This window comes from Rhinolophus hipposideros, assembly GCF_964194185.1.
Source record: "Rhinolophus hipposideros genome assembly, chromosome: 15".
Taxonomy (NCBI): Eukaryota; Metazoa; Chordata; class Mammalia; order Chiroptera; family Rhinolophidae; genus Rhinolophus; species Rhinolophus hipposideros.
Window position 1 is genome coordinate 8,054,140 of NC_138061.1, and position 27,997 is coordinate 8,082,136.

The 27,997-nt window shown below is 42.7% G+C and overlaps 1 protein-coding gene and 1 long non-coding RNA gene across 2 annotated transcripts; one reads left to right on the forward strand and one right to left on the reverse strand.

Moving 5' to 3' along the window:
- Window positions 1-1,069: 1,069 nt before the first annotated feature.
- LOC308508312 lies at window positions 1,070-5,119 on the reverse strand. Its single transcript, XR_013995010.1, has 3 exons — window positions 4,935-5,119; window positions 4,724-4,823; window positions 1,070-3,896 (listed from the first exon to the last, which is right to left on the reverse strand). It is a non-coding gene; the product is annotated as an uncharacterized lncRNA (long non-coding RNA).
- Window positions 5,120-13,403: 8,284 nt separating this feature from the next.
- NSMCE4A (NSE4 homolog A, SMC5-SMC6 complex component) lies at window positions 13,404-27,992 on the forward strand. The gene is made up of 11 exons (XM_081073839.1): window positions 13,404-14,089; window positions 14,864-14,941; window positions 17,341-17,471; window positions 19,648-19,799; window positions 21,745-21,844; window positions 22,465-22,555; window positions 23,467-23,561; window positions 24,570-24,618; window positions 25,349-25,443; window positions 25,538-25,623; window positions 26,449-27,992. Exons 1-10 carry the CDS (start codon window positions 13,798-13,800, stop codon window positions 25,610-25,612), a joined length of 1,158 nt encoding a protein of 385 aa, XP_080929965.1. The 5' UTR covers window positions 13,404-13,797; the 3' UTR covers window positions 25,613-25,623; window positions 26,449-27,992.
- Window positions 27,993-27,997: the final 5 nt, after the last annotated feature.

The following is a 27,997-nucleotide window of genomic DNA, read 5'->3' on the forward strand; positions in this document are numbered from 1 at the left end:
TCTGCCCAAGGTCTGTCTCCCCCCAGGATCACATGCAAGTGTTCTATAAATGTGCATTGGCTTACGGTTGGGAACGCTGGCCTGGGAGGCAGCCGCGTATAAGCAATCTGACCCAGGCCAAGAGGCAGCTTTCCAGAAGGCTCTGTAGCCCAGAGGGAGGATCGCAGGAGGCAGAGGCTTGCAGGTACTCAGATCTGGCCTGCAGCTCTGTTTTTCTCACTAAATTTATTTGGAATCTGAAGCCAGTTTTTACTGCTTTGGGCTGCAATTTAATTGACTTGGTGCAGTTCTAAATTTTGAAAAGGACCAGCCACTTTTCAAAACAAAGCAGCTTAAAAATAAAATAAAATAAAAAAGCTATGAAATTAGAAGAACGCCTGCCAAACAAAGACAGGTCATTGTCAGCTTCTACCAACCTCATACAATCAAGTTGTCCTTTCTTGAAAATGTCGATATGCTCCCTTGAAAAAGAGAGAATGAGCAATTGCTGTGAGGCCAATTCTAAATGGCAAAGCTACCCAAAATTCCATCAGTATTTAATGGATTAAATGTGTAACCATACAATGGAAAACTAAGCAACTGTTAGAAAGGATGTGGACTCTTTATGTACCAACACTGAAAACTCTCCAAGGTACACCATTAAATGAAAAAAAGTTAAGTTACACAACAGTGTGTATAATATACTACCATTTTGTGTAAAAAAAAAAAAAAGGAGGATATGAATTTTGTGTGTGTACTACACTATGTATAAAATGTAGATTCTATGCTCAAAAAAATCATACTATATATTATATGTATTATATACATATATACATATACTATAATATATAATAATAATATATATAATATATATCCTATATATAAATTAATGAGTCTTTCTTAGATAAGAAAGAGCCAAATTTACATAAGAAACTAGTGTCAGTGGCTGGCTGCCTCCAGGGAGGAGTTAGAGACTGAGGAACAGAGAAAGAAGAAGATTGTCTCCTCACAAATTTCTTTTTCTGATCTAGGAATTTCATCTCATATGAATCATAATTTTTCAAAGAAAATTTAAAAGGTAATCTACTTTCATTAGAGATATTTAATTTTCCAAATTCCTATTCAGAGCACTGAATTCTATTAACCATAACTCATCTCTTTTTTCTCATATTTAAATTTTGTGGTTGGATTGGGAAGGAGATTCCTTAAAAAGACGGAGTTTTGCGATAACTAAAATCCTATAATAGCAATGGACCTGCCAGCCAGTCTTGAATGAGAAGTCTAGATTTTTAGTCCTGATTCATCTCCTTTCTAGCTGTGATTTGGATCAATTGTCCGATGCTTTGCGCCTTGATTCCATCAGGTGTAAAATGGTTCCACCCTCCATCTTCTCCACAGGTCCAGCATGGCATAAACAAGACATACTCTTTAAAAACAGAAAACACTTATTCAAAAAAAAAATTGTTCAAAGTGACAACATTTTACAATGTTTATCTGAAGTTCTTGTGTAGTTCAACACTCAAATAATTTGAGTCAAATTTTCCCATAGGAACAAGCATGAAAGGGAATGCTTTCAGCAGGCTTGTATCTACAGCCATTGTGGCTTATTTTTTAACTTAGAGCTGTTTTGAATTTTCTCAGTATCATCTCTCTTATTGTTCAGAGTGCCTTCTTCTTCTTCTCCTTCTTTTTTTTTTTTTTAAAGATTTTATTGGGGAAGAGGAACAGGACTTTATTGGGGAACAGTGTGTACTTCCAGGACTTTTTCCAAGTCAAGTTGTTGTCCTTTCAATCTTAGTTGTGGAGGGTGCCATTCAGCTTCAAGTTGTTGTCCTTTCAGTCTTAGTTGTGGAGGGTGCAGCTCAGCTCCAGGTCCAGTTGCTGTTGATAATTGCAGGGGGCGCAGCCCACCATTCATTTCCTGCGGGAGTCAAACCGTCAACCTTGTGGTTGAGAGCCCACTGGCCCATAAGGGAATCCAACCGGCAGCCTTTGAAGTTAGGAGCATGGAGCTCCAACTGCCTGCGCCACCAGACCGGCCCCCAGAGGGCCTTCTTCTGAATTAACAACCTGGCATATCATGGAGGGTTGTTATGGCCTCCTACACGGCTTTCTATCACATCTAACGACAGCTCGCAGTTTAGTAATCCAGAAACTATTTTTTAGCCCTCACATTACTACCAATGCATAATGCTTGGGTGGAATAGTCTTGAGAGATAAAAATCTTTTTACGCTAAAACCACAGGCCAAAATTTCAATGCCTATTAGTGTGGTTCCCATATTTCTAAAAACTGCATGCATCTGCTTATCAGCTGAAGTGGCGCCACCATGTGGCCATTTTGTAAGTGCAGTTTTAATCATTCCTATGCCAGTCAGCCTTGAAATGATTCTTGACCAAAACACTAACTAACAAAAGCAATATATTTTTTTTAAATTTGGGAAGATTTGAAATAGCTCTAAATTTGTTCATAATGTGAGGTTTTATTAACACGTTTATTCCATTTACTTATTTGACCAATTCAAATTCACATAAACGCAACTCTGCTGAAAATGACGAGCACATATATATGGCAGAGAACATAAAGAAAACAAAATATTTCCCAGACAATGCAAAGAACCAATGATTATTTAAAAGTTCTGAGAGGAAAATAAATTAAAAGAATGTTCAGTAGGACGGTAAAAAGGTAGATTTGTAAATAAAAAGATAACATTTACGGTCCATTATCTCCGTACATTCCTATTAATGAAGCTAACAAAACACACAAATTTAACTCCTTTCTTTCAAGAGATTTCATTAAAATGATAGCGAAGGACAATTTTTTTTTTTAAGTTTGGTGGGACAATAACAAATCAAAATGGGACGGCACATCAGCTAACAAATGATTACTCCATGTTTTTAGATAACAGGCCTTGGATGGAGGTCTGCTCATGGAGGAGTCAGGCCAGAGGGGTCTCAGCCTAGAGCTGGGGTGGGAGGGGGCATAGGGGTCCAGCCTGAACCAGACCTAGTCTGCCCTGCAGACCCAGGAGAGGCTCTGAGACACTGGGAGCAATGGAGGGAGCAGAACTGGGGCTGAAAATTCAAAATAGGTGAGCCCCTTCACCATGTCCCACACCTCCCCTTATGCTTACCAACCAGACAAAAGCAAAATCACAAACAAAACCCAAACCTCCCATATATTCTGAAATTAAAAACTCAATAAAAGGTTGAAGGCAAATGATAAAATATCTCAAAAAATAAAACTAATGAAAGATTTAAACTATGACAAATTGGAGAGGCTTAGAGAATCAATCCATGAGGTCCCACATCTGATTAACAGAAGGTGCAGACACGGAACCAAAATGTGGAAGGAAGAAATTGTGAAAGAAGTAATATAAGAATATTTCCCAAAGTTGAAGGTGGTGAATCTCCAGATTGAAAGGGCCCAGCAGGTACCTGGCACAGTAACTTAAAAATGTCCCTCACAGTTCCCGTATGTGGGCTGGGCTCAATTAGGCAGCTTTCACATTGGGGATGGCTCTCATGTGGCTGCGGTCAGACAAAAGCTGGAACCAGAGTCATCTGAAGGCTCAGTGGGTGGCTGATGGGGTCGGACTCATGTGGCTGGCAGGTGACACAGGCTTTGGCTGGAAGCTCATCTGTGGTCTACACATGGCCTCTCCATGTGACTTGGAGCTTCCTTACAGCATGGCAGATGGGTTCCAAGAGTAAATATTTCAACAGACAGGAAGTAGAATATGCCAGTCTCTTCAGGCCTGGATCCAGAAACTGGAGCAGCGTAATTTCCAGTGTATTCTATTGGTCAGACAGCCACTGGCCCAGATTAAAGAGGAGAAGACGTAGACCCCCCATGTCAGTGGGAGGAGAGTCAAAGAATTCATGGCCATCTTCAATCCATCACTAATCCTACATGTTTCTAGAAACAAAACAAACAAAACAAAAAAAACCCAGGTCACTTACAAAGTAATGAGAATCAAAACCAGGTTTCATGTTCCGGCATTCTCTCCCTTGTGTGTGTACCACACTCCAGCTACAGGTGCCTTCCTGAAGTTTCTTAACTGTGCCAGAACTCATTTTATCCTCAAAGACTTCTTTTTTGTCATTGCTTCTGACGAGAATACAATTTCCCTGTACCTTTGCGTGACTCATTACTTCTCATGATTTGAGTCTCATCTCAAATGTCACTACTTCAGAAAAGGTGTCCCTGCTCAGCACATCTAAAATAGCCGTTCCCAGTCAGCATTTCTACCCTTCTCTAAATTCTTCATGGGACTTATTGTCACCAAGTCTTCCTCCTTGTTTTTGTTTTTTATGTATTATCTGTCTCCTCCACAAGAGCAGGGACTCTGTCTTATTCGGCGTATTTCTAGTGCCTAGCCATCCCCGAAATGTTCATTGAGTGACTGTTGAATCACAATCCATTTCAAGCAGACAATGGCTTTTAATTCCTGATGAAAAAAAATATTTTCAACATAAAATTCTATATTTAGCCAAATCACCAAACCAATGGAAAGGCAGAATAAAGACATTTTTCTGACTCATAAAATTTGCCTCCTTGCTGTCTCTGTCCCAAGAAGGTGCCCCAGTGAAACCCAGGGCATAAATTAAGAAAGGTTTTAAACATGGAATCCAGAAAACAACAAATTTAACAATGGAAAGCAGTAAAGGGAAGCCCCATGGTGACAACTGTACAGCAAGACTGGAATTGCAGCTCATTCAAACTGAAGTGGGCAAACAGAGGACCTTGAGATGGAGAGCTCAGCAGAATAGTAGATTGGATGAAGAGGTTGGAAAAAGTTAGCAGACACGTTTCTTCACATAGTGCAATCAAAGCAATCGGAAACTACAGAGGAAAGCAAACGTGTGAGAAAGAAAATGTCATCAGTAATCACATTGATCACGAGCTCTGTCGTAAACAATATTCACAGAATGCAATAATAAAAACATTGCTCACTGATTTTCAGATCTGAGAATGGACCTGTAGATGCAGCACAGATGGTTCACTTGTGGTCACAGAACAGCCTTGCCGATGTTATGCTGGACCCACTATGAAGATCCTCCTCCAGGAAATAGGAAACGCGAACTGATTTATTCCCCCAGCTGCCGGAAGTGCTGGCGGCAGATGGGCCTCAGCTGTCTGTCCCTTTGGGGAATGGCCTCAGCTGAAAAGAGGTGCATGATGTGAACTTCAGCGCCTCCCTCTGCTCAATCCCGTTTCCTTCCTTTCCGCAGCGGTATCCTGCCCCCACCCCAAAACTCCTCCAGGCCAGTGTGTCTCACAGTCTGCTTCCTGGAGAATGCAGCCTGTGACAGCTGGCACTGGAAGTGGGACCGTCCAAAAAACAGACAGGATGGGATTTTGGAGGTGGATCACCTGCCAGCTGGCTAACAGTGAGTACACCATTACTGGAGGCAGGTGGCACATAAATTGTCCCTGGTACAGGATGGCAGTGCAGTTGTTAAAATTTTTGCTGGTGGTGGTTCAGTGAAGGAAGTGTATTATTAGCTGTCTCAGATATTAGCGACATAAAAGAGATAGTAACTATAAAGCTGTTACCAAGCTTGATGACCACTCGGGGGGAAAAAATGTAGCAAACAGGTGAGAGTGACTCACCAGTGAGGACAGCTGAGTGTAAAAGCCAGAGGGCCAAGCATGCAGCCGGGACATCCAGGGCTTCTCAAAGAGAAGGATAGGCAAGGACTAAGTAAATCTATTCACTGTTGAGAGGGGATTTATAAATATGGAATGAGAGAAAACTAGAAAAAACCCGGAGGTGCTGCATTGAAATTACAAGTATTGGTGCAAACTCATGTCTTAAATCTATCTATCTGTCTATCATCTATCTATCTATCTATCTATCTATCTATCTATCTATCTATCTATCTATCTATCAAGATATAAGAAAAATATGGATGTGTGTGTTTCTTATGTGTAAGCATATGTATGCATTCATGTATTTCCTCACTCTGTTTTGCTGAGAGGGTCTAGAAGCAATGATACTCTAGCAGCAGTGAGCATTGGGCCACCAGATCTTGGTTTCTAAATACCACCGTCCTCTAAAAGAAACCAGCACTCCTTGGAGCAATGACTGATTCCAGAGCTGAGGCAAGAAAAGACGAGCCAGTATATCCTGTGCGCCAGAAAAGTAACGAAGTGTTCAAAGAATGAAAGCTGCGCATTCATAGGACAGAGAAGACACTTGGCAGGGTCTTTCCAAATCTGGGACAATTTAAGCATCAAAGTAAATAGTGATGGTAACAAATACAACCCAGGCCATGTGAATGAGTGGATGAATAAATGAATGAGTGGGAAAGAAAAGCTCTTCCTTGTAGCACAATGTCAGTTAATAAATGTGTGGAAGAATGATGGAAATAGAAAACACCACTTAGCAATCATTACAGTGGTGGTGAATTCAGGTGACAATCAATCATTGCCAAGGCTGGTGAGAGATGATCTTAAAAATGGAAGATAGGGACTTAGTCCCCCAGGGTCTCCCCACAAAATATTTCTCATCTACAAAGGGGAATAGGATTCTTCCTTTTTGGTGGAGAAACCTGGCAGATACCAGCATGACCAGGTGATCAAGATTCACATCACCAGTGGGACACATCACGTGCCCCTGCTGTGAATCACTGAGAAAAATGTCATTTCGTTTTGGTGGAATTCCTGACAAGGATGCTCAGCCTGAAGCTGAACCTGGAGGAAACACTGGACAGAGCCACATTGAGGGAGAACCCACAGAATGTGTTCATTACAACTGTCCAGGTCATGAAAGATAATGAGAAACTGATTGTTCCAGGCTGAAGGAGATACAAGAGAAAGACAGCTACCTGCAACATGTGATCCCGGATGGCTGTTGGACCAGAAATGTTGGGACACTGTTGGGACAGAAGGTGAAATCTGAATGGGGTGTGAGGGCGCGGGGCGGGGGCAGGTAGTGTGGTATAGCATTGATTTCTTGCTAGGGATGTTGTGATGTAGGAAAGAGTCCTTGAGTGGGGGGGCAGGGGTGGACCACTTTGAGGAAAGATGGGCGACCTGTCTGCAACTTGATCTCAAATAGTGATGAATGTCGAGAGGAGGAGGGTGGCACAAATGAAACACTAACAATTGGGGATGTGGGAGCTGTTTGTATTCTTCTTGCACCTTCTATATGTTTAAAGTTATTTCAAAATAAATAGTTGTTTTTTGTTTTTTTAATGGTGATAGTAATGCTGTCAGACCACCTGTTCAAATGGCATTAATACTAAACAGGGTGAAGAATCAGAAAACAGGATTGGGAAAACACGTACCCTAAAGGCTGATGGCTTCACTGGGCAGGTGCAGCTGCTTCCCAGCCACCACCACCCTTCTTTTCCCAGTCCAGACTCACCGCAGCTCTCAACTCTGCCAAAAGCGAACATTGCAGGTTAGGTAGCGATAACTCCTCTGGAATAAACAAGTGATTATGACACAAGGCTTGGGACCCCTTTGCACTCCTGAAAAATGCCAAGGTATCATTCATGATAGCAAAAAGGGGAAGCAATCCAAATGTGCATCAAATTATGGATAAACAAAATATGGTTTATCCACACAATGGAATATTATTCAGCCAGAAAAAGGAAAGAAGTACCAACACATGCTATAACGTGGAAGAACCTTCAAAACATTATGTGAAATGTAATACGCCAGACACAAAAGACAACATATTGCACGAGTCCATTTATATGAAATGTCTAGAATAGTCAAATCAGTAGGAAAAAAATAAGTTAGTGGTTGCCAGGTGCTGGGGGAAGGGTTTGGGGGAAACAGGGAGTGACTGCTAGTAGGTATGGGTTTTTTCCTGGCGTGATGGGAATGTTCTAAAATTGATTGTGGTGATGGCTGCACAACTCTGTGAATAAAATAAACCCATTGTCTGGTATACATTAAAAGTGTGAATTTATGGGGTGTGAATTATATCTCGATAATAACAATAAAGAAGCGCTCACTCTGGCTCTCAAAGGTGAGTCATATTTTCATTGTTCTGCTTCTCCTAAGTCTTACAGTTCGAAGCATGGTCCATGGTCGCTAGCATGAGAATTAGAAATGGACAGTTAGAGGCCCCTCCCAGATATACTGAACCAGACTCTGTAATTTTAACAATCTCCCCAGGTGACTCAGAGGTCCATTGAAGTTCAAGAAGCACTGGTCTGAAGCATGATCGAGGCCATACAGGTTAGCACAAATACGTAGCAGGTGTGGTCCTAGTAACACATTCTATGTCATTGACCTGAGAGAGGATACCTAGAAAAACGTTGTTTTAATTTGTTGGCTCTTTTTATTTCTTTATTTAGAAATTCTATTTAATGTTTAAAAACTTGAAAGAAAGCAAATTGGGGGAAAGGTTTGGAGGATGGTGTGAAGCATAGGGCTTAAGCGTGTTACAGAATATCCCCACGCTAACACTGGTTTTTGTTTGTTTGTTTGCCAGCTGGAAATCAATTTTAGGTGCAGAATTTTCACTAGCCAGCTGCTGTTTCTGATATGAGTGCTGTTTACTAATATGGCTGTAGCTCTTTTCCATACAAATAGGGAAATGCCTGTCGGGTGGGGGAACCTACCGATCCTTTTTAGACCTTAAGATCCTTGAAAATATTTGTACTTTCTGATTACTAATTTGTACTTAGTGTTTGACGGTGCAGATTAGAAATTAATGTATTTTTGATTACATTTCTCTTCCCAAATGATACAATAACACATTGCTGAAGCAGCGCAGATTGAATCATCTCTGGCTTTCTCTTCTCCCCATTCCCACCCCAGGTGAGCAGTATAACAGAATACACTCCTTCCTCTGGGTTTGTATTGCACATCTGAATATAAACAGCACCCCTGCTCTGTGGCCAAACTGCATCTCAGCTGGTTCTTCCTTTGCTGTCTGTGCCCAGGAGGGGAGAGCCTGTCCCTCTCGCATTGATTGCTCTCGGTCTTGGGCACCCTGACCCAGAGGCCTCGACGATAAAGGCAGGCATGTCCCAGTCCTGGGCTGTTTCCTCTCAAAAGCTTTGGGATCAGTGTCTAGATTCCAGGTAGAGGCTTGGGAAAAAAGAGAAGTCTCTAGCTCTAGGAAGTTCTATCCCCCGGAAGGTTGCATGACTGACTCCCTCTCATTATTCAGTTCTTCACTGAAATGTCAGCTTTTCAGAGAGGGTGTCCTTGACCACCCCCAGCTAAAGTTAGCCCCCCACTGCATAATAATTCCTTACCACATTACGCTTTTTAATTTCTTCATATCACCACCTTCTGAAATTACTTATCTATTCCTTGTTTATTGTCTCCTTCCCTGATAAGATTGCTGCCTGGTGTCTGCCTGTGACAGCAGGGATCTTGGGTATCTGCTCACTCTGGTGAGCCTGGCATCTAATGGGCACCTGATGCCTGCCTTCCAGCTGAAGGGTCTGTGGAACAGACCTGCTGATATTCAGCCCTATGCCGCCGGCCACCTCTGAGCTGACCTGCAGCTGACCTCTGAGCTGATCAGCAGCTGCCCACCTGGAGTTCCTGACATTTTCCCTTTTCACCACTTTAGCTTCCTTTTATGTTCCTGTAGAAAATTCCTTTGTTTTCTGAGCCCAGCTGGGTATACACCAGTTGTGGTACATGTAGGAGCTGGTTGTTTTGCAGCAGGAGACTCCTCAGAGTGTCTAATCGGACACATTTGTGATTATTTTTCATCTTTGAATGAAGCAGGTCCTGAACACGGAGCGTCAGGCTTCGGGCTCTGATGCTCCAGCTGCCCGGTCCTCTGCTCTCGTCCCCACCTGTGTCCTGCCTGTACTCACATCCTGTGCTCCGTCCCATCTCAGCTGGATGACCTTGACTCTGCCATCTAGGTCAAAATTCTTGCCTACTTCTTGTCCTTTCTGTCCTAGCCCTTAACACAGTGGCCATTGTATAGAAATCTTTGTTTTCATTTGCTCCACGTCTGAGTCTCTCCCCAAAGGAGTGCAGGACTTTGTTGTCTTTAGTATCTCCAGGATCTAGCATGTGGCTCAGCACATAATAGGCACTCAATGATCATGTATTACTAGGAAATGAAGACCCAGACAAGAGGCAGCTTTTCATCACAGATTCACGTAACCACTAGTACAGCAGCAACTAGCAGACAAGTAGGGTGCTGGAAGTTTTTACTAACTTCCAATTTCTTCTGGGAGCCTGACAGATGAAGAGCCCTGAGATCTCCCACATATTGAATATTGAATTACACCAAGGGACATGTTTATGACGCTAGCCGCAATAAACGCATTGCTAATGCTCTAAAGCAGACTAGGCTGGACACCCATGGCCCACAAATCCAGAATTCCTAGCCCCAAATCAGATCTGACCAGAAGAATCCCACCTGTAGTTGGCTGTTTTCCCTAGAGGCGATGTTGCCAGAACTACTATACACTTGGTTTCTCACCTGAGAATTTACATGTTTTCCCATTTGATTTGCAAGAGAGCTGGTAACCAGCTGCAGCCTGGAAGCGATTCCGTGACACCAGGGGACCCATTCTCTCCAACTCTGCCCTATCTCAAACTCTTCTCCTGTGTCTCTCCTCTCTGCCTGGTGTTCATTAAGTCCTGGTTACCAGATATCCCCCCTTCGGGTTACTCCTCACTTTGCAGTTTCTCATTGTCATGTCATTTTAATTAGGAGGGTAATCCAGAGGCATCAGCTCCTGGGAAAGGAGCCTACACAGTCAGCTCCTTTCACCACTCTGATCTCTGCTTCATCAACTGCATTTTCCCTTTGGTTCCCTTGGTTTCTGATTAATATTCCATGCTAATCAGTCTTTCTCGTCATGGGCATAGTTCCTACTTTCTGGATCCATCTGGCGCACAAGTTGAGATTCTTTCTTTTTTTTTCTGGTACTAGAAAATTTAAGCCAAGTTGGCTTACGCAGGAAATAAATGCATTATTTGTTTTTCTACAAACAACAGAACATGTGATGAAAAGTGGTTGAAGCAATGACATGGATTACTGCCCCTGACAAGTTGTCCAGAGGAAGGGCAGGGCTGGCTTAGCAGCTTGGTTATGTCATCAAGGACTTGGACTCTTGTTGCCTTGGAATGTTAATTTCTTCATTTGTCCTCACATGGTCACAAGATGGCTGCCACATTTTGAGTAACACGTGTGGACATGACAATATTGGATTAAAAAGGAGCATTTTCTCTTGGTGTCTATTTTTATAGTGGAGAAAACATTTCTTAGAAGGCCTTCAATAGACTTCTTCATCCTTTGGTCACAATCAGGCCACATTCCCTGCCACAGACACAAGGGAAGGAGGGGAGGAAGGAGAGTATGTGCCTTGGGTTTTTTGGGCCTCTATGATGGCAAGTGGACTCTGACAGTAAAGAAGAAAGGATGGGGAAACAGAGAAACAAAAAATATGTTTCCCAGCCTCCCTCGCAGTTAGATTGGGGCACTGTGACCAGCTGTGGCCAATAGACTAGGAGCAGCAGCGACATGTGCCACTTTTAGGTTGAGGCCATTAAGCCAATGCACCAATCCTGGACTGCTTACTTCTAGACTTCCAGTTTCACCAGAAATATTGTAACTATTTTGGCTAAGGCACTGTAGTGGGGTTGCTATTATACCTTGCTGAATAGACCCGGATATACCCTTTACCCACCATGTTGGTTATCCTCCATTTGTCCCAGTACCCACCTCAAAACCACTTCAATGTTTCCTGGCCCAGCTGTGCCCAGAGACTGATATACAAACTGCATCACACAGGTCTCCTTGTCCTCCCGTGTCCTGCAGGCCTCAGCTAATAGGAGGTAAAAGAAGGGGAGAAGATGTTGGGAGAGAGAGACCAGGGTATTTTAGCCTGCACTTTCTCTTTTCCTGGCATGGCTGCACCCCCTCTCGGATCACAGCTCTTGTCAGGTGGCCCTTCTCCATGACTTCAGCCCTCATGGGACTCTGGTAACACTGCCTCTTCCCTCTGACTGTTCAAGTCCAAGAGTAGTAATGTCTCCCACTGTTGCTCATCCTGGGTACCTGTATTAGTTTCCTATGATTGCTATAACAAATTACCACAAACTTGGTCTCCAATTTATGTATTTTTCCTTTGGTTACTTGTGCTTTTGGTGTCATATCTAAGAAACCCTCGCCTCATCAAGGTCACAGAGATTTACACCTATGTTTTCTTCTAAGAGTTTCACATTTAGGTCTGATACATTTTGAGTTAATTTTTGTATATAGTGTAAGAGAGGGGTCCAACTTCATTCTTTTTCATCTCAATATCCAATTGCCCACCACCATTTGTTGCAAAGACTATTCTTTCCTCATTGAATTGTCTTGAAAATCAATTGACCATAGAGGTATGGGTTTATCTCTGAACTTTAAATTCTATCCCATTGATCTATATGTCTGTCCTTATGCTAAGGAAGAGACAGTAGTATCACACAGTCTTAATTACAATAGCTCTGTAGTAAGGTTTGAAATGAGAAGTGTGGGTCCTGCCAGCTTTGTCCTTTTTCAAGATTGTTTTGGCTATTCTGGGTCCCTCGCATTTCCATGTGAATTTTAGGATCCGTTTCGTGTGTTTGTCCCCCAGTGAGAACCTGGAAGTCTCTGAGCCATCTTTGTGACCTACTACACTTGGTAGGCTGTCTGGCCCATTAGTACATACCAAAACTTGTTGAATTGAAGGATATGCTCCAGGTCTGTTTGGCTGGAGCTTGAAACAACTTCCACCCAGAAGAATGCTAAGTATTTGTTTCAATTCGAATGCATTGAGCTGCAAGTAGCAACTACAAAGGAATTAATAGTAGCTTAAAGCACAGGCTATTTATGGCTTACTTAACAAGGAGCTGGGAGGTAGGCAGTTCATTCAGCAATTCAGCCATGGCCATCTTTCTCTCCACTGTTTTCAGCATTCTGGTTTTTCCTCACACTTGTCACCTCATCAGTACCAGAAGGCTGCATCATGCCATGTACCATGTCTTTATGACAACATCTCAAAGAAGGAGTGGGGGTGGGGACAGAGACATTCTTTTCTAGAGGCTTATGTTTCATCCCAGCTAGGAAGCCCCATCACACTTCACTGACCAAAACTGGATCGCACGTCCATCCCTAGCCCAGTCATTCGGGAAGGGGGATGAGATTACCACCACTCACTTAGGCCAATCCCGCTTCATCTAAGGAAGCAGTCACCAGAGCATCATTTTCCTGAAATCTAGGTAAGGAGGGGTGGGGCAAGGTATCCGCCGGGGGGCAGCAACGAATAGTAGACATGATGCACAAAATGGCATTTTTGTAGCCTTGTGTAGTAACTCAACTTAAAATATTGTTTCTTTGAGAAAAATGTGTTCTCAGCACCAAAGAGAACTTAGGGACCCTTTGTTGAATCCTGTCGAAGGTATTTTAAATATTGTAGCTTGAGATCCAATTATGACCATAAGCTGTCCTGGTTCAGACAGTTGGAAGGGACGGTCACATGGTTTAATATGCGCTGCGTGCCCAGGACGTTGCCAGCCGGGGGCCGTGTGCCGGGCCGGGTCCAGTGCGGGGGGCACGGCGGTCCCCACAGCCGAGATTCCAACCACTTGACATTGTAAGTGGGATCTCGGGACATCAGAGGTCAAGGGCGCGGAAGGCCTGGTCGGGGGCCCGGCCACCCCGGCCCGTGGGGGGGCGCTCTAACGCCCGCGCCCCGCCCGCCCCGCCGCCGGCCTCCCGCCGCAGGCGTCGCTGTGCGCCCGCGCCGGCCCCGCTCGCGATCCGGAGAGCAGGCGCTCGCTCCCATCACGGGTTTCAGTTTCTGGCGCGAACTTCCGCCGTTCCGAAGTTACACCGGGCATTGGCGCGATGTCCGGAGACAGCAGCGGCCGCCGGCCCGAGGGCCGGGGCCGGGGCCGCGGCCGCGACCCGCACCGCGACCGCACCCGCTCCCGCTCGCGGTCCCCGCTGTCGCCCGTGTCCCGCCGCGGCGCCGCGCCCGAGCGCAGGGAGGCCGCGGAGCGCCCGAGCTTGGAGGAGGAAGAGCCGTCGGATTCCGGGGACGAGATGGTGGACCCGGCGAGCTTGGAGGAGGAACCCGACCACGGCCTGTGCCGCCAGATCCGCCATCAGTACCGGGCGCTCATCAACTCGGTCCAACGTAAGGCGGGGCGCGGGGCGCGGGGCGCGGGGCGCGGGGCGCGGGGCGCGGGGCGCGGGGCGCGGGGCGCGGGGCGCGGGGCGCGGGGCGCGGGGCGGAGGCCGCACGCAGGCCCCGCGCGGCCCGGCGGCTCAGCGGCGCCCCGGGCTCGGCCGCGCCTCGGTGGGTGCCCTGAGTGCTCCCGCAGCCGTGGTGCTGATCGGGCTGCACGACCTTTGCAGGGGCGCTCAGGTCCCCGCGGGCCAGGACGGCGCACCTGGAGGCCAGGCGCGGTCGGTGACTCGCCCGAGGCCAGACGGCGAGGGAGGGGCGCAGGTGGGACTGGGGCCTGGGCTCCCTCTTGCTTTCTGCGGTTCCCGGCAGTGGTCGCCCGCCTGGGAGCGGCGCCCGAGAACTGTCAGAAATGCAAATGCAATCTGAAACCGGGAGTGGCCCGCCCTTCTCCTGGGTGGCTCTCCAGGGGCTCGTGTGGCTCGCAGAGTTTGAGAACCGTGCTGTTCGGAGCGCTCCTTAGAGACTTCAAGGAGTCGGCCCTTTGGGTGAAGGTTAGGTGGAGCCGGTCTCCTTTTCAAGTTCATGTTCCCTAAAGGGTACAGTCCATCTTTCTCTTCTCTACCTGTTTGGTTACAAAGATAAAGATGTTTGTAGTAATTGCCCTGGGGCCGGGCTTGCATATGGAGCTGGTGATCACTTTGTCAATGACTTGTTGGTGAATGAGGAGCGCATTTCCCAAAGCTTGTATTTTTAAAAATAGCTTGTATTTTTTTAAAACAGAAAACCGGGAGGATATACTGAATGCCAGCGACAAATTAACAGAGGTCCTTGAAGAGGCCAACACTCTGTTTAATGAAGGTAATTCATTATTTTACATACGGAAGTTTTTCGTTATACGTTTAGGATCATTTTAGTTTTATATAAAAGCCAAATTTTTGACATCAATAGATTCCCACATTTATAATAATAGTGCTTTACTAGTTTTTGGAAACTGCTTCATTGTTGCAATACTAAATATCACTTTTATGGTGCACTTATCATTCCTTAAGCGGATACTAAGGGCTTTCTTTTCGTGAAATTCTGGCGGTGGGGCCGGCAATCTGTTTTTATGAGCCACTCAGGTTGTCCTGTTGTTTGAGAACTTTGCATGTATTATCTTTGATCTTTCTATCGTATTTACTGCTGTGTTCCCAGGATATATACATGCATTTGTTGAATGGATGAGTTAAAGAAAGAACTGAGCTGACCCCTGACTTCCTGTTTCTTTTCCTGTTGTCCTCCTGATCTCCCTTCCCTCAGCTCCTTGCTGTTGTTTGTCCACTTATAACCCAGTGGGGGTGGCCAGGTCTACAGTGGACCTGTTGGTCTCCAGTCAGGGGGGTATGTGTATGACAGAGAGAGAAATCTCTGAGCACTGAGCTATAGATGGGGTCAGGAGGCTTGAAAAAGAATCATGACTTCATTAAAAGCAGCAGCAGTGATGGTCGCAGCAGTCTGGTCAGTGACAGAGGACAGGTTAGAGTACTCCCTGATGTAGGGCCTGGGTCACAGCCCTAGGACAAGTGGTTAGACCGCTTTCCTTCCAGGCCCCCCTCTGACCGTTTTGTGGGAACAGAAAGGGAGAATGTGGACAAGTGCAGTGGTAAAGAAGAGTCCACAGAACTTGTACTGCCACATACCACAATTCCTCTTGTTCTCTGAGGACCAGAACAGTTATTTCTGGTCATTCACTAGTATGGTTAATATTGTCCCCTTTTAACATTTTTCTGTCTATGTGCTCTTATATTTTTGTCTTTCTTACTCTGACCACACCTCCTTACCATTCCCCATCTTGGTCTACCGATTTGCTCCGTCTCACCCAGACCTTCCAGAACCAGCCTTTCCTTTTTACCTGGTCAAATCCCTCCTCTACCTTCTTTAGCTTTTTCTTTCCCAAGCCTGGACCCCCAGTCAGTCTCCTCAAGGTTACCCTCAACTCTTCCATTCCCTGGATACTTTACTGTGCAGCTTCTTAGTTCTTGATCTACATACCATTTCCCCACTCGGCTATTTCCACTGTGCTGACTCTATTACCTCTTTATGGCAAAATGATCGACTCAGCTGGGCCCGAGGAGTCGGTCAGCAAACAGAGTTCTAGATCCTCGGTGTACATGGATTTGATGGTCTCAGTTTTATCTCTTTAGAGGCCTTCAGAGCCATCCACGGCAGAGCTCTTTCCTTACAGTACGTGCTGTGAGGCAAATGGGCGAGGGAGATCTAGAACAGCCCGGGAACCGGCATCTGCCTGTGCTTCGTGCTCTCAACTCCTTGCCACTTCTGCACTCTCCTGAAATAAAACTGAGGGGGGGAAAGTGACTTCTAAACACAGACACCGGCGTCAGCACGGTCAGCAGCCTGAGGATTGTTCCGGAAATCAGTGAGCTAACGGAATGGCCTCGAGGAACAAGCCAGGCATAGGCATTTCTGTGCTTGAACTCTGCTGTGTTCTTCTCTGCTTGGCTTCCTCTTCAGTTTGCCTTTGCACGTGTCCCAGAGCACTTTTTCACACTCCGTTTCGTTTCCTAAGGCGTCTGATTACCCCTGTCTCTGTTAAGCCTGGCTGTGTCCGCCAGTGGACCCTTCCCTCACCTCCCCAAGCTTCATCCTCAGGTTCCCTGCTTGTCTCCTTTTATTTAAATCTCTTCTCTCTGCAGCTTAGCTTAAATCTCATGTCCTCTGTCAAACCTTTTTGGATCGTCCATCCTCAGAGGTCACTGCCCTGTTGCCTGTAGACTGTGCAATGGTGCCGCCACCCAGCATGTACCCATTATTTCAGCGGAGGCCCCCTGACAACTTAGCTGTCACTTGTCAACAAAACACCATGCCAGCCAAGCCCAGTGCCTTACATATAGTGGGCGTTCAGTTTGACTTACGTCGGCACAGGTGATAATAGTCACTAGGATGGGTTATTGGAGTCCAAGGGAAAAGTCAGTGATACAGATGAGAGAAGTTTTGTTAAACTGGGGTCATTAAGAAATTGTGGTCCAATTCTCAGGAGTAGGACAAGTGGATGCAGCTGGCTTTTTGGAAGACTAGTCAGCTTTGATTCCAGATTCTGGTGAGTTGGGCAGGGGAGCCAACTTTTTAGAGGGAGATGGGCATGTTTTGAGATTGTTTGGTTCAGTGGGAAATGCTGATTGTCTAGTTGAAAGTTAGGGGGAATACCTATGGATAGCGTGTATTTGGTAACTTGTGTATTTTTCTTCTTTCTTGACTAGTGTCCCGAGCAAGAGAAGCAGTCCTAGATGCCCACTTTCTTGTTTTGGCTTCAGATTTGGGCAAAGAAAAAGCAAAGCAGCTGCGTTCTGATCTGAACTCATTTGATATGTTAAGATATGTTGAAACTCTAGTAAGTTCAAAGCTACAGAATCTTAATAAAAAATGTTTCATCGGTCACATGCTGTATAATTACCTACGTTGCTTATTATATCTACGTGCATTTTTTACTGTTTGTTTGCTCTCAGATTCCTTCAAAGAGATCTTACCAAATTAAACATGACAGCAGAGCTAGGTGGTGGAATCTTGGTTGGAAGCTTTGAGCAGTTTGGAAATCTCTAGCCTTCTAAGGCTCTGGGTGCTATGTTTGTTTACAAATGGCCAGTTTTTCCTAAATCACCTATCAGTTCATAAGTGTTCCAGCTCATTCTCATTGACCTGGGACCTTTGCCCATGGGTGGACCAAAGCCCACACTGCAGGTGGCAGCAGAGCTCAGCTAGAGAAGAGTTGGGTCTGCAGGAGGGGTGTGTTTTGATTTGTCTTTGAGAATATTTCAGAACCATATAAATATACTTGGGGTTTTGCGTTTTTTGGGGTTTTGTTGTTATTTAATTCACCTTTCTTTGCCTCTTAATAAATCTGAATGATTGGTACCCGAAATTTTGTAACTTTTCCTTGATGGATTTACCCAAAAAAAAGCACAGCACAGTGAGACTGACCTTGTACCTTTACTCTGTTGTCTTTTTTTCTTGATTCTACTGAGCCAACTTCTGTGTTAACATTTCTGTTAGGACATGGAATTCCTGACTGGATGTTTGTTAAATGGTTATTAAAATGATTTAATACCATGAGATCTGACCAGATATATTAATTATTTGTAAAGGTATGAGGTTTTTGTTGTTTTAAAAACCTTAATTTTTTTTCAAATTTAGATTTAACTTACATTTCACACCTTAAATATTTTTTTTTTTGCTATTTTTATTTAGAAGTATCATGCATTTTTTAAAAATGCGCACTAATATATGGCTCAATAAAGTGACCCTATCACTTGATTAAAGTTATCTTTTTTAAAATTACTTTTGTTGATCAGGATAAGTGCTGTACTTTAAATAACATATCAAAATAAATCCCAGAAGTCTTAAAAGAATTCCATATGCAATCCTACATTAATAGCTATCTAGTATCCATGTGGGGAAGAACTTTCCAAGTGTAACACCAAATGTAGAGGTGATAATGAAAAGATGAGTAGATCTAACCAGACAAAAACTGAAACTTCCTACAAGTGTGTGGTGGTGGATGGGACAGCAAGAGAGGAGCTGACGTGACCGCAGCTCACGGCCTGGGTGCTTGCAGCTTCTCCTGTCTTCAAAATTGGATTCTTTTTAATAGGGTTACGCTCTTTTTGATGTTGTTTTTTATTTGTGATATTACCATTTTAATTTGGTAACTTCTAGGCATTTTATAATTTTATAATGTAATATAAGTAATACTGTCATAAAAGCAAATTTAACATAAGACATTTTCTGTAAGATAGTTTGAGGTAAGAGAATTCTTAGGCTCCCGCCAGCTTTTCCCTGGAAGGCAGTTTCCAGGTGAACGGTTCTCTCCCTGGCGCCAGGCCACTGCTGTCCGGATGTGCTGAGATGCACGCCGAATAGAGGTCTTTAGGAGGTTGGCTGAAAATGAAAATCTGAATGCCGGTTCAACTTCCCGGTTCTATCTTGCAGCTTTTGATTTGGGATGTGATTTCCTATTTTTATAGGAAAGCTAGTACAGCTTTACTAGTATTTTATAAATGACCTACTTGTGATCCAGAAACTCCCAGCGGGCCCAGTTCTTTTGGTATACCTAAACCCCACAGCCTGCCGTGGGCTAGAGCCTTGGCACTGGGGACATTTGGGGCTGGGTAAGTCTTTGTGGTGGGGGCCTGTCCTATTCAGCAGCATCCTGGCATCCACCAGATGCCACGAGCACCCTCCCACACAGTTGTGACAACCAGAAATGTCTCCAGATGATGCCAAAAGACCCCTGGGGGCTGGATCGCCTTAGTTGAGAACCATCATCTCACTTTCTTACCAAACGGTTCTCAGTCCATTGAGAAATATCTTCTGCCAAAAGAAAGTACCTTTGAAAACAGGAATTTGTATATAAAATTATCTTTATAATAAGAAAGATAGCCAACATGTTCAGACACTGAAACAGACTGCCTGTGGCCTCTTATTTAAAGTGTAGTAACATAGATTATTGGACATGGTCAATGATTGCTTGTGGCTTAACTGGGGTTTTTTGTTTCCCTTCATTTTTGTAGCTGACACATATGGGTGTAAATCCGCTAGAAGCTGAAGAACTCATCCGTGATGAAGATAGTTCTGATTTTGAATTCATAGTCTATGACTCCTGGAAAATATCAGGCAAAACAGCAGAAAACACCTTTAATAAAACCCATACATTCCACTTTCTGTAAGATTATTTTAAAACTCCAACAGATTAGCCATTTGTAAACTTGAAATTGTTTTTTATTGTAGGGACAAAAGTTATTTGATACTGTACAGGGGACGATCACCGTGCCGTTGTTTGTAGACTTTCTAAACTTTGATTAAAGCCCATCAAATCTTTCTGTGGGTGGGACCTCATCCTGCTTGATTTTCAGCAGGAAAGGCCGAGGGCCACAGTCTCCTCACCAGGACTCTGCTGGCTCCTTTGCTTTCTGGCGGGAGACTTTGGGTCTGTGGCATGCCTGGCTTTGTTTTATCATTTTTCAGATCCTCGTTATGGAGGAGGATGATACCTCCTATAAAGGTTATCTCAAGGGCCTAGCAATATATGTAAAGTGCCATATATTATGTAATTCCCTGTTGGATGATCCCTGACCTATATTCAAAGACTACTTGAATCACCGTTACATAAACTTCCCAGTTCATTTTTTGGAAACAACTCTAATTTTGAAAAGTTTTCTTTATAGTATTCAAATGAAACTGGTGTCTGTCTTAATTTCCTAGATCAGTCTTACGGAGAATGTTAAGCACAGCTCTTGCTGGTTCTTTTGTTAGACAGCGTTCAAATCTATTGCTCTTGTTCCCCCGTAGGTTCTTTGTGTAGGGTCACCAGCCAGGTTCTTCCTTCCGTGGTATAGCTCCTGGGCATGTATCTCTTCTGACTCACTGTTCTCAACCTCCTGAGATTGTTCGTTTCTCAGTTAGAAGACTTTGGAGATGCAGGTGTAGTCGGTCTGTGTTGTGGGGCCAGGCACCTATTTTTAACAAGCGTTGGGGTAACTCATTACGTATTATAGCATAAAGATCAAACTTCTTTATTATAAGGTAAACTCCAAATCTTGGTTTTTGGCTGTTTAGTTCAGGCTCTGTCATCAATCCTAGGATCTAAGGCTAGCCTTTTGTGATGTGACTTGAACTTTATCTCCTCATCCTGCCCAACTTCCAGCTGTAATGAACTATTAGGTTGGTACAAAAGTAATTGCGGTTTTTGCATTTTTTTTTTTTAAACCACAGTTACTTTTGCATCAGCCTAATACTTAGAACTCTGTGTCCCTGTACTTGCTGTTCTCTTGGCTTTCAATGTCTTTCCCTCCATCTTGCCATCTGATAAGGTTTATTTATCCCACAGGCCCCAACTTGGAAGACTCTAGTAACTTCTCCAGACAGAGGTACCAGTGTAGAATCAGATTTCCCAAGAAGATTACTTGCATGTCTGGAGAGAGAGCTCTGCTCAGAGGCTGTCATAGCACTTGAGTGATACTCTGACTCCATAGGACCCCCATAGTATGTTGAGCTCTGTGTGCATGAGTGTCTGTCTACACTGTATACTCTGAGCTCTTCGCGCATAGAGACCACATGGGTCTAAATTCTCGGGGCCTTAGTCTCTACATGATACATCTCTTATTATAGCTTAAGTCTGTATTAGGGCTTTCTGAGGAGGTGGAGGGAGTCCAAAAGGGAAAGGAATGCCATGGCCTCTGCTGACCTGTAATCCTCAGAGGTGTGTTCTGTAGTCACAGGCTGTGAGCCTTCTCCCTGGCACACCTGGTCCAAGGGCTTAACCGTAGTGGAGCTGTTTGTTCCCCTCCCCTAAATGTTCGTCCTTCCCCTGATCTCTGAAGTTGGCTTTGCAAAATAGACAGACAATAGGCTAGCTAGCAGAACAGAGGCTCACTGTTCAGATGTGAAAGTGTTTGAGGAGGTACCCAAGGTTGAATAAAACTCCTAGGAGTTCTTTCAGAAACTCGGAGCAGAAAGGATGTCACAAACCCGACAAGAGTCTTGGTCTGATGTCAGCTCGTATGTCACTGATGCCTGGTCAGAATTTCACTATTACCACGGGAACTGCTCTGAGTTAGTGAAATCAGTTTGTTTAGAAGACAAAGACATGAAAGCATATTTTTCATTAGGTTGGGTTCAATACAAGGAGAATGCCCTGAGCCAAAGCCACGACCTGATCGTCCAAGAAAAGCTCCAGTGATAAAAGAGCGGGGGGAAATGCCTGCCCAGGTTTGTTTTTGCAAATGTTCCTTTTTAAAACACCCAAATTTGACCATCTTTTCTTAGCTTTCAGGTCTAGAGTCACTTAAATAATCACTTTACATGTAAAACTTTAAGCTTTTTATTGAATTGACCATTTGTCTTAGTTTGAATTCATTTCTGTAGTTTGAATCAGTTCTAAACCGTGTTTCTCAACCTCAGCATTATCACCATTTGGGGATTCTTTGTTGTGGGAGGCCGTCCTATGTAGTATAGGATGTTTAACAGCATCCTGGGCTTCTTCCCACTAGATGCCAATGGCATCTTTCTTCCCCACTCCGAGTTGTGACAGTGGCACATGTCACTCCCCGTTGAGAGCCACTGTTCTAAAGTACCCTCTTTGTATTTTGCTATTTTATGGTCAACCTGAAAATGGCTGATTTGGTAATGTTCCTCCCCTGTAAAAAAAAATTAATACAAGAATGTTACTGAAAGAAAATTTTTTTGTTCAATTATAAATTTTAAGATAGATTAAAAACTACTAGCAATCCCCTATAACAAGACTCTTAGAGGAATTTGAATGGGTAAGAGCACAGAAAATGTTAATAGCAAGTACATCAGTCTGTTTGATGATGACTTTATATTTTCAGTTAAAAAGAATGGAAGAATCTCATCAAGAAGCCACAGAAAAAGAAGTAGAAAGAATCTTGGGATTGTTGCAGACATATTTTCAAGAAGATCGTAAGTATGATACCAAATTCTTGGGATTGTTGCAAACATATTTTTGAGAAGATTGTTAAGTATGATATCAAATTCAAAATGGAGCAATTGGTATTTATCAGTTAGACCTGTGTCACTTTCAGTGAGCAGGTATTTTTATTTAAAAAGCATTTTCAGTTATATGTATTGAATCATTTTAATTCTTTGGCATACGTATTTCATGAGGCTTCTCCCCTTTAGAAATGCTATGTGAGAACGTTGTTGGAGTAACTTTTCATTTTTATTTTTAAAAGGTGGGGTATTTTTTTCTGTTGAAAAATAAAACAAAACATACAAGTGAGAAAAGTAAGAAGTGCCTATTCCACCTCTTTTCACTCCCCAGAGGTAGCCACCTGTAAAACCTGATGGGTATATTTTTAGATTATCTTATGTTTATGTCAGTCATATAAATATACACTAAAGTAGTTAGGATGTTTTTGTTGGTTTTTTGCATTTTTAATATACATTCTCCTGCAACATGATTTTTCCATGTGGACATTTCCCCATATCAGTACAGATAGATCCTCCTTACTCTTTAGGGGTTCTCATCGTATGGCTGTATCATAAATACATTGAACAAATCCTCTACATGTGGATGAGTAAGTTCTTTGTAGCTTTTTACTTTTGTATAAACTGCAGAAGTGAAAAATCTGTGCATGAAACTTTGTGCACATGTGCTAATATTTCTGCAAGACAGCTTTTTAGAGGAGCGATGTCATGTCCCTGGGTATACATATTTTTAATAGACATGCCACGTTGCCCTCTAGAAGGGTTGTATTGATTTACACTCCTACAACGAGGGCCTACTTCTTTGCTCTAACACTAGAGGGTATTGGTCTTATTGATAAGCAAAAATTATTTTCTTAAGGAATTTTTTCCTCTTTTGTCTATAGCTGATACTCCTATGTCTTTCTTTGATTTTGTGATTGATCCACAATCTTTCCCCCGTACGGTGGAAAACATCTTCCATGTTTCCTTCATTATAAGGGTAAGATTTATTTCTCTAATTGCTCTTATATGCCTCTAAAAGGATAACTAATAAAAGCCATAGATGGGAGCTGGCAAAGATTTTTGTACTAATCGGTATGCATTGTAGACCCATTGTAGCAAAATATTAACATACCTGTAGGCAAAAGAAACCAACTAAAACAAGGAACAAGTTCAAAATTTGTGTGCTTGCTTTTACATTTTAGAAATTATGTAGTGAAAGAATTGGCAAAATTTGAATATGGAACTATAGGTTAAATAACAGAATGGCATAAATGTTAAATTTCCCGAATTTGATAGTTGTCATGATACGTTAGAGAGTATCTTTGTTCTCAAGAAACAACCCTGAAGTATTAGGGGAAGGGGTCAAGTTGTCTATCACTAACTCTCAAAAATTAATAATACATATAGTTAGTGATAAAATGAACGTGGCAAAACTTACTTGAACAATTAGTGATATTGGGTAAAGGCTATAGAGGAGTTTTTACAGCAGTCTTCTAACTCTTAAGTTTGAAATCATTCTAAAATCGAAGGTCAAAAAATGTTGCTTGGAAATTTGCTTTAGACTGTCTTTACGTCTTTAGGCTTATCAGGTTGCTTTCCTGCATAGTGTAACATGACTTTGATCTTAACCTTAGACCAAAACCTTGTATTGACCAAAGTATCTCCCCCCAAATGATAACAAAGGCGTATTTTATCATTGGTAAATGATAGAATTATGCATAATAAAATGTGGCGTATTCAAAAATCTGTATAAATCAGTTAAAGAGGCAAGACAGTTCCAGTTTTATTTAAGAGACCCTCAGGATGGAGGCTATGTCTGGGTAAGAAACCTGAGACAGAGTCTATTAAAAGAAAGACGTCCAAGTCTTGTCCATGTAGTCTCATTAATGTTATATTTTCATTGCCTGAGGTATAGAATTTTCTAATTGAGTAATTTTTGTCATCCAATCGTTATAAGTTTTGAACCTAAATTTTGGTCTTCTCCTAAAGCATTTTTGTGTTTTAGGATGGTTTTGCAAGAATAAAACTTGACCAAGACCGACTGCCCATAATAGGTAAGTGAAACTATGTTCAGAAAAATTGGTTTTAGAGAAAATATATTTGTTACTAGCATTTATGAAATGTATTTGACTAATGTAAATGAGTTTTCATTTTACATAACAAACTTTTATAATGCTGTGTCTTGCTCAACTGAAAATACTGGAAACATGGTCATCATTTAAAACTGATGGATTCATCAATGTCATTGATTCAACATCTGTAAAGATTAACAAGGAATGATGTCATTTCCCTCAATTTGAATTTAGAAAGTTTGTAATTGCAGTTATTTTTGAAGTTTCCTTCTTTCTGTTTTTTTCTGATGCCAGTTCCTTCTCTCCCTGAGAGAATCTTTAAATCTTAATTGAATAATTTCACACTCTCCATTACTCTTTTCCTTTCAAGTTCTCCAGTAGAGACTATTAAGTACTTTTATTGCAGTTGTATGTTACTTAATTTCATATTGGACTCACTAGGGCTTAGCTCTGTGGTTGGTGCATAGATATGCAGAGGTTTTCAAATGATTAGAATGTGTTACTCTACTATATGTTTTTTTTTTAATGGAAGCAAATGGGATTACTTGCTACTGTAATAATATTACAACTCAATGATGCATGAAATCCTAATAAGTACGTAATATTATAATATTTTATCCTTGATAAAAGTTTCCTTCCTATTATTCATCCGTTTCTGTTCAGATTACCTCTTCTGATTCGATAACCCTTGAAAACTTTGTCTTTCACACAGAGCCCATTAATATTAATGAAGAAAGTGAGAGCATTGACCAAAACACCCAAGTTAGGAATCAAGGAATTATAGCTTTGAGTTATCGCGACTGGGAGGTAAAGCTCTGCACGTTGACCCTGGGGATTTCTGGGTAATTCTGACCTGGTTTGCTATAAACCCAGTGCCCAAATGCTCTGTGTTCTATGCCAGGAGATTGTGAAGACCTTTGAGATCTCAGAGCCTGTGATTACCTCAAGCCAGAGCCAGCAGAGGCTAAGTTCTTGACGTGGCGGAAGGTAATGTTTCCTGTGGGACAGCTGTACGTTTTATTAAACTTGGCATTCCAGACCATCCCGCCCTGTGACATTCTAGTAAAATTTGGGTTTTGCTTTCTAGTGCCCCATTCTTAAAAGGTGTATACTGCTGAGAAAGACAGAATAGGAGCTAGCAATTGCAAGTTCCCTCCTTTGGGTTAATTACTTTGCTGTTCTTACAATGTACAGTTAATAGAGGCAGTGTTCTTAGTTTGTTCTTAGTTTGGTTCCCCCCTCCCTCCAACATAACAAATTGATACATAACGGTAAGTGGAAATGTTGAATCCTCCCATCAGTTTTGTTCACTGTCCCATTAGATTTCCTTATTTTATAGGAACAAAGCAGGCAAGGAGTATTACCTCGGTATGCAGTTAGACAGTGGGCCTTTCTGAAATCTGAGTTATGTCATGAAAAAATTTTTGTTTTTATGAAAGAGAACATTGCTAGAAGGAAATCTCAGCCATGGTCTGGCATTCTGTCCTGCAGACAGCTGTGGGTGGAAATCAGATGCCTGGATTCTGCTGGCTCTGCCCCTTACTTTTAAATGTTGGGCAAGTCACTGTCACTCAGCTTCCTTTTCCTTACCTATAAATCCATCTATAAAATGGAGATTCTGAATTAGATAATTGCTAAGGTTTTTTTCCCCTAGGATAATCGAGGGAGAAGGGAGTATTGACATCAGAGACATAATGGAGGTTACCATGGGCCCACTCTGAGGCGGGGCTAGCTGTTAGATTTCATGTATGTTTAGTAAATGGACTTTTGATGTATGAACTGTTAACCAGCTATTTTCCCCTTTTTTCTTAGGACTCAAGTGGATAGTGAAATCCCAAAAGGACAGCAGCATCTATTGTACATACTGTATGATTAAACATTTTTAAAGACAGATTGTTTTAGTAAAACGTAGCTTTTGATAGTTAATGAGTTTGTCATGATTGTCTTTGATTAAATGAAATTCACTGCCATATTCACAAATAATTGTAGTTGCTCTTTATTTTCTGTTATCGGGAAAGTTTCTTCTTTCTCCATTCCTGTCCCATTGAAAGTTTTAGTTAGATTTTAATGGCCTCAGTTATTATGGTTCCTTTTACCTCTCCTTAGCTGTAAAGTTAGCTAGTCGAGTCAACAAATATTAGGTTGTACCGTATGAAATTGTTTTTATAAGTGAAACATGGTCAACGTCATATGATTCAGCCTGTGATTTAACACAAGAAAGTATTCAATCCTCGGCCAAGCCAGCTGGACAACTTTCCCCAGCAAAGCCCGTCCTGGATCATCTCACCAGCAGTCCTCTGTACACACAGGCTGCTGTTACCACTGAGGAAAACTACACAACACGATGGGGAATGCTATTCCCCTTCTTCTAATCTTTGTTGGGCATTCATGGCTGACCTTGACCTTCTGAGTCCCTAGTTTGTTCCTTTTCCCAGTCTTTAACTTCTATATCTGTCCTTTCTCATTCTGTCCCTCTGGTGTCAGAGGTAGAGGTGTCTCTTCTGTGGAAGGCTCTGGATTCTAGGTCTTCCTGCATCTGCATGTCTCTGCTCTGCCAGTCCTCCCCTCTCTGTATCTAGTGCTTTCCCTTCAACCATGCTCATCTCTCATCTTAAAAAAAATATTGTGACCCTTCTCAAGTTACAGTCCTGTCTCCCCTTTAAATAAGAGCCTCTTGCAATCTCCCCTTTTGTCAATCCTTAAGCCATAGGAATTTAGCACCTCCTTCCCACCATTCTACTGAGGCTGCTTTATGCCAAATTTATTAGTGATTCCTTTCCAAATCATTGAATCCACTGGATAAGTGCTGGACATTTACTTGAAAATTTACTTCCTGAAAAGGTACATTCTATGTCTAATGCTTTCCCTGGTTCCCCTTCTACCATCTTACTATCTTACTACATTTGTATCCTGAACATTATTTGTATCCCAAAACTTTATATGACTAAACTTCTCCAAAAAGCAACAGATACATATAACCAACGGATTCTTGGACAGCAACTGAGCTCTTTGAAACATGTATAAAACAGCAACTAAATCTTTTGTCCCTGTAATCCCTGTACTGCTACTTTTACTACTTTATTTCCCCAGAAAGAAAGCTATGAATTCCTTTCCTTTTTACTCTCCACAATCTCTACCTAGTGAATCTTTAATCAGTCACTAATTCTCATCCAGTCTCTTGATTCACTCCATCTTGCCTATGTTTCTGCCACAGACTCCCATCTGGTGTTCCCCACGTCCCGTCTGTCCTTCGGATTTGTTCTACTTCTTCAAAATCACATGTCACTTTTCTCAGTGACTCTGCACGACCTTCAAGATTTGAAAAACCTGAGCTGTTCATTGATGTTCAGAGCCTTGCGTG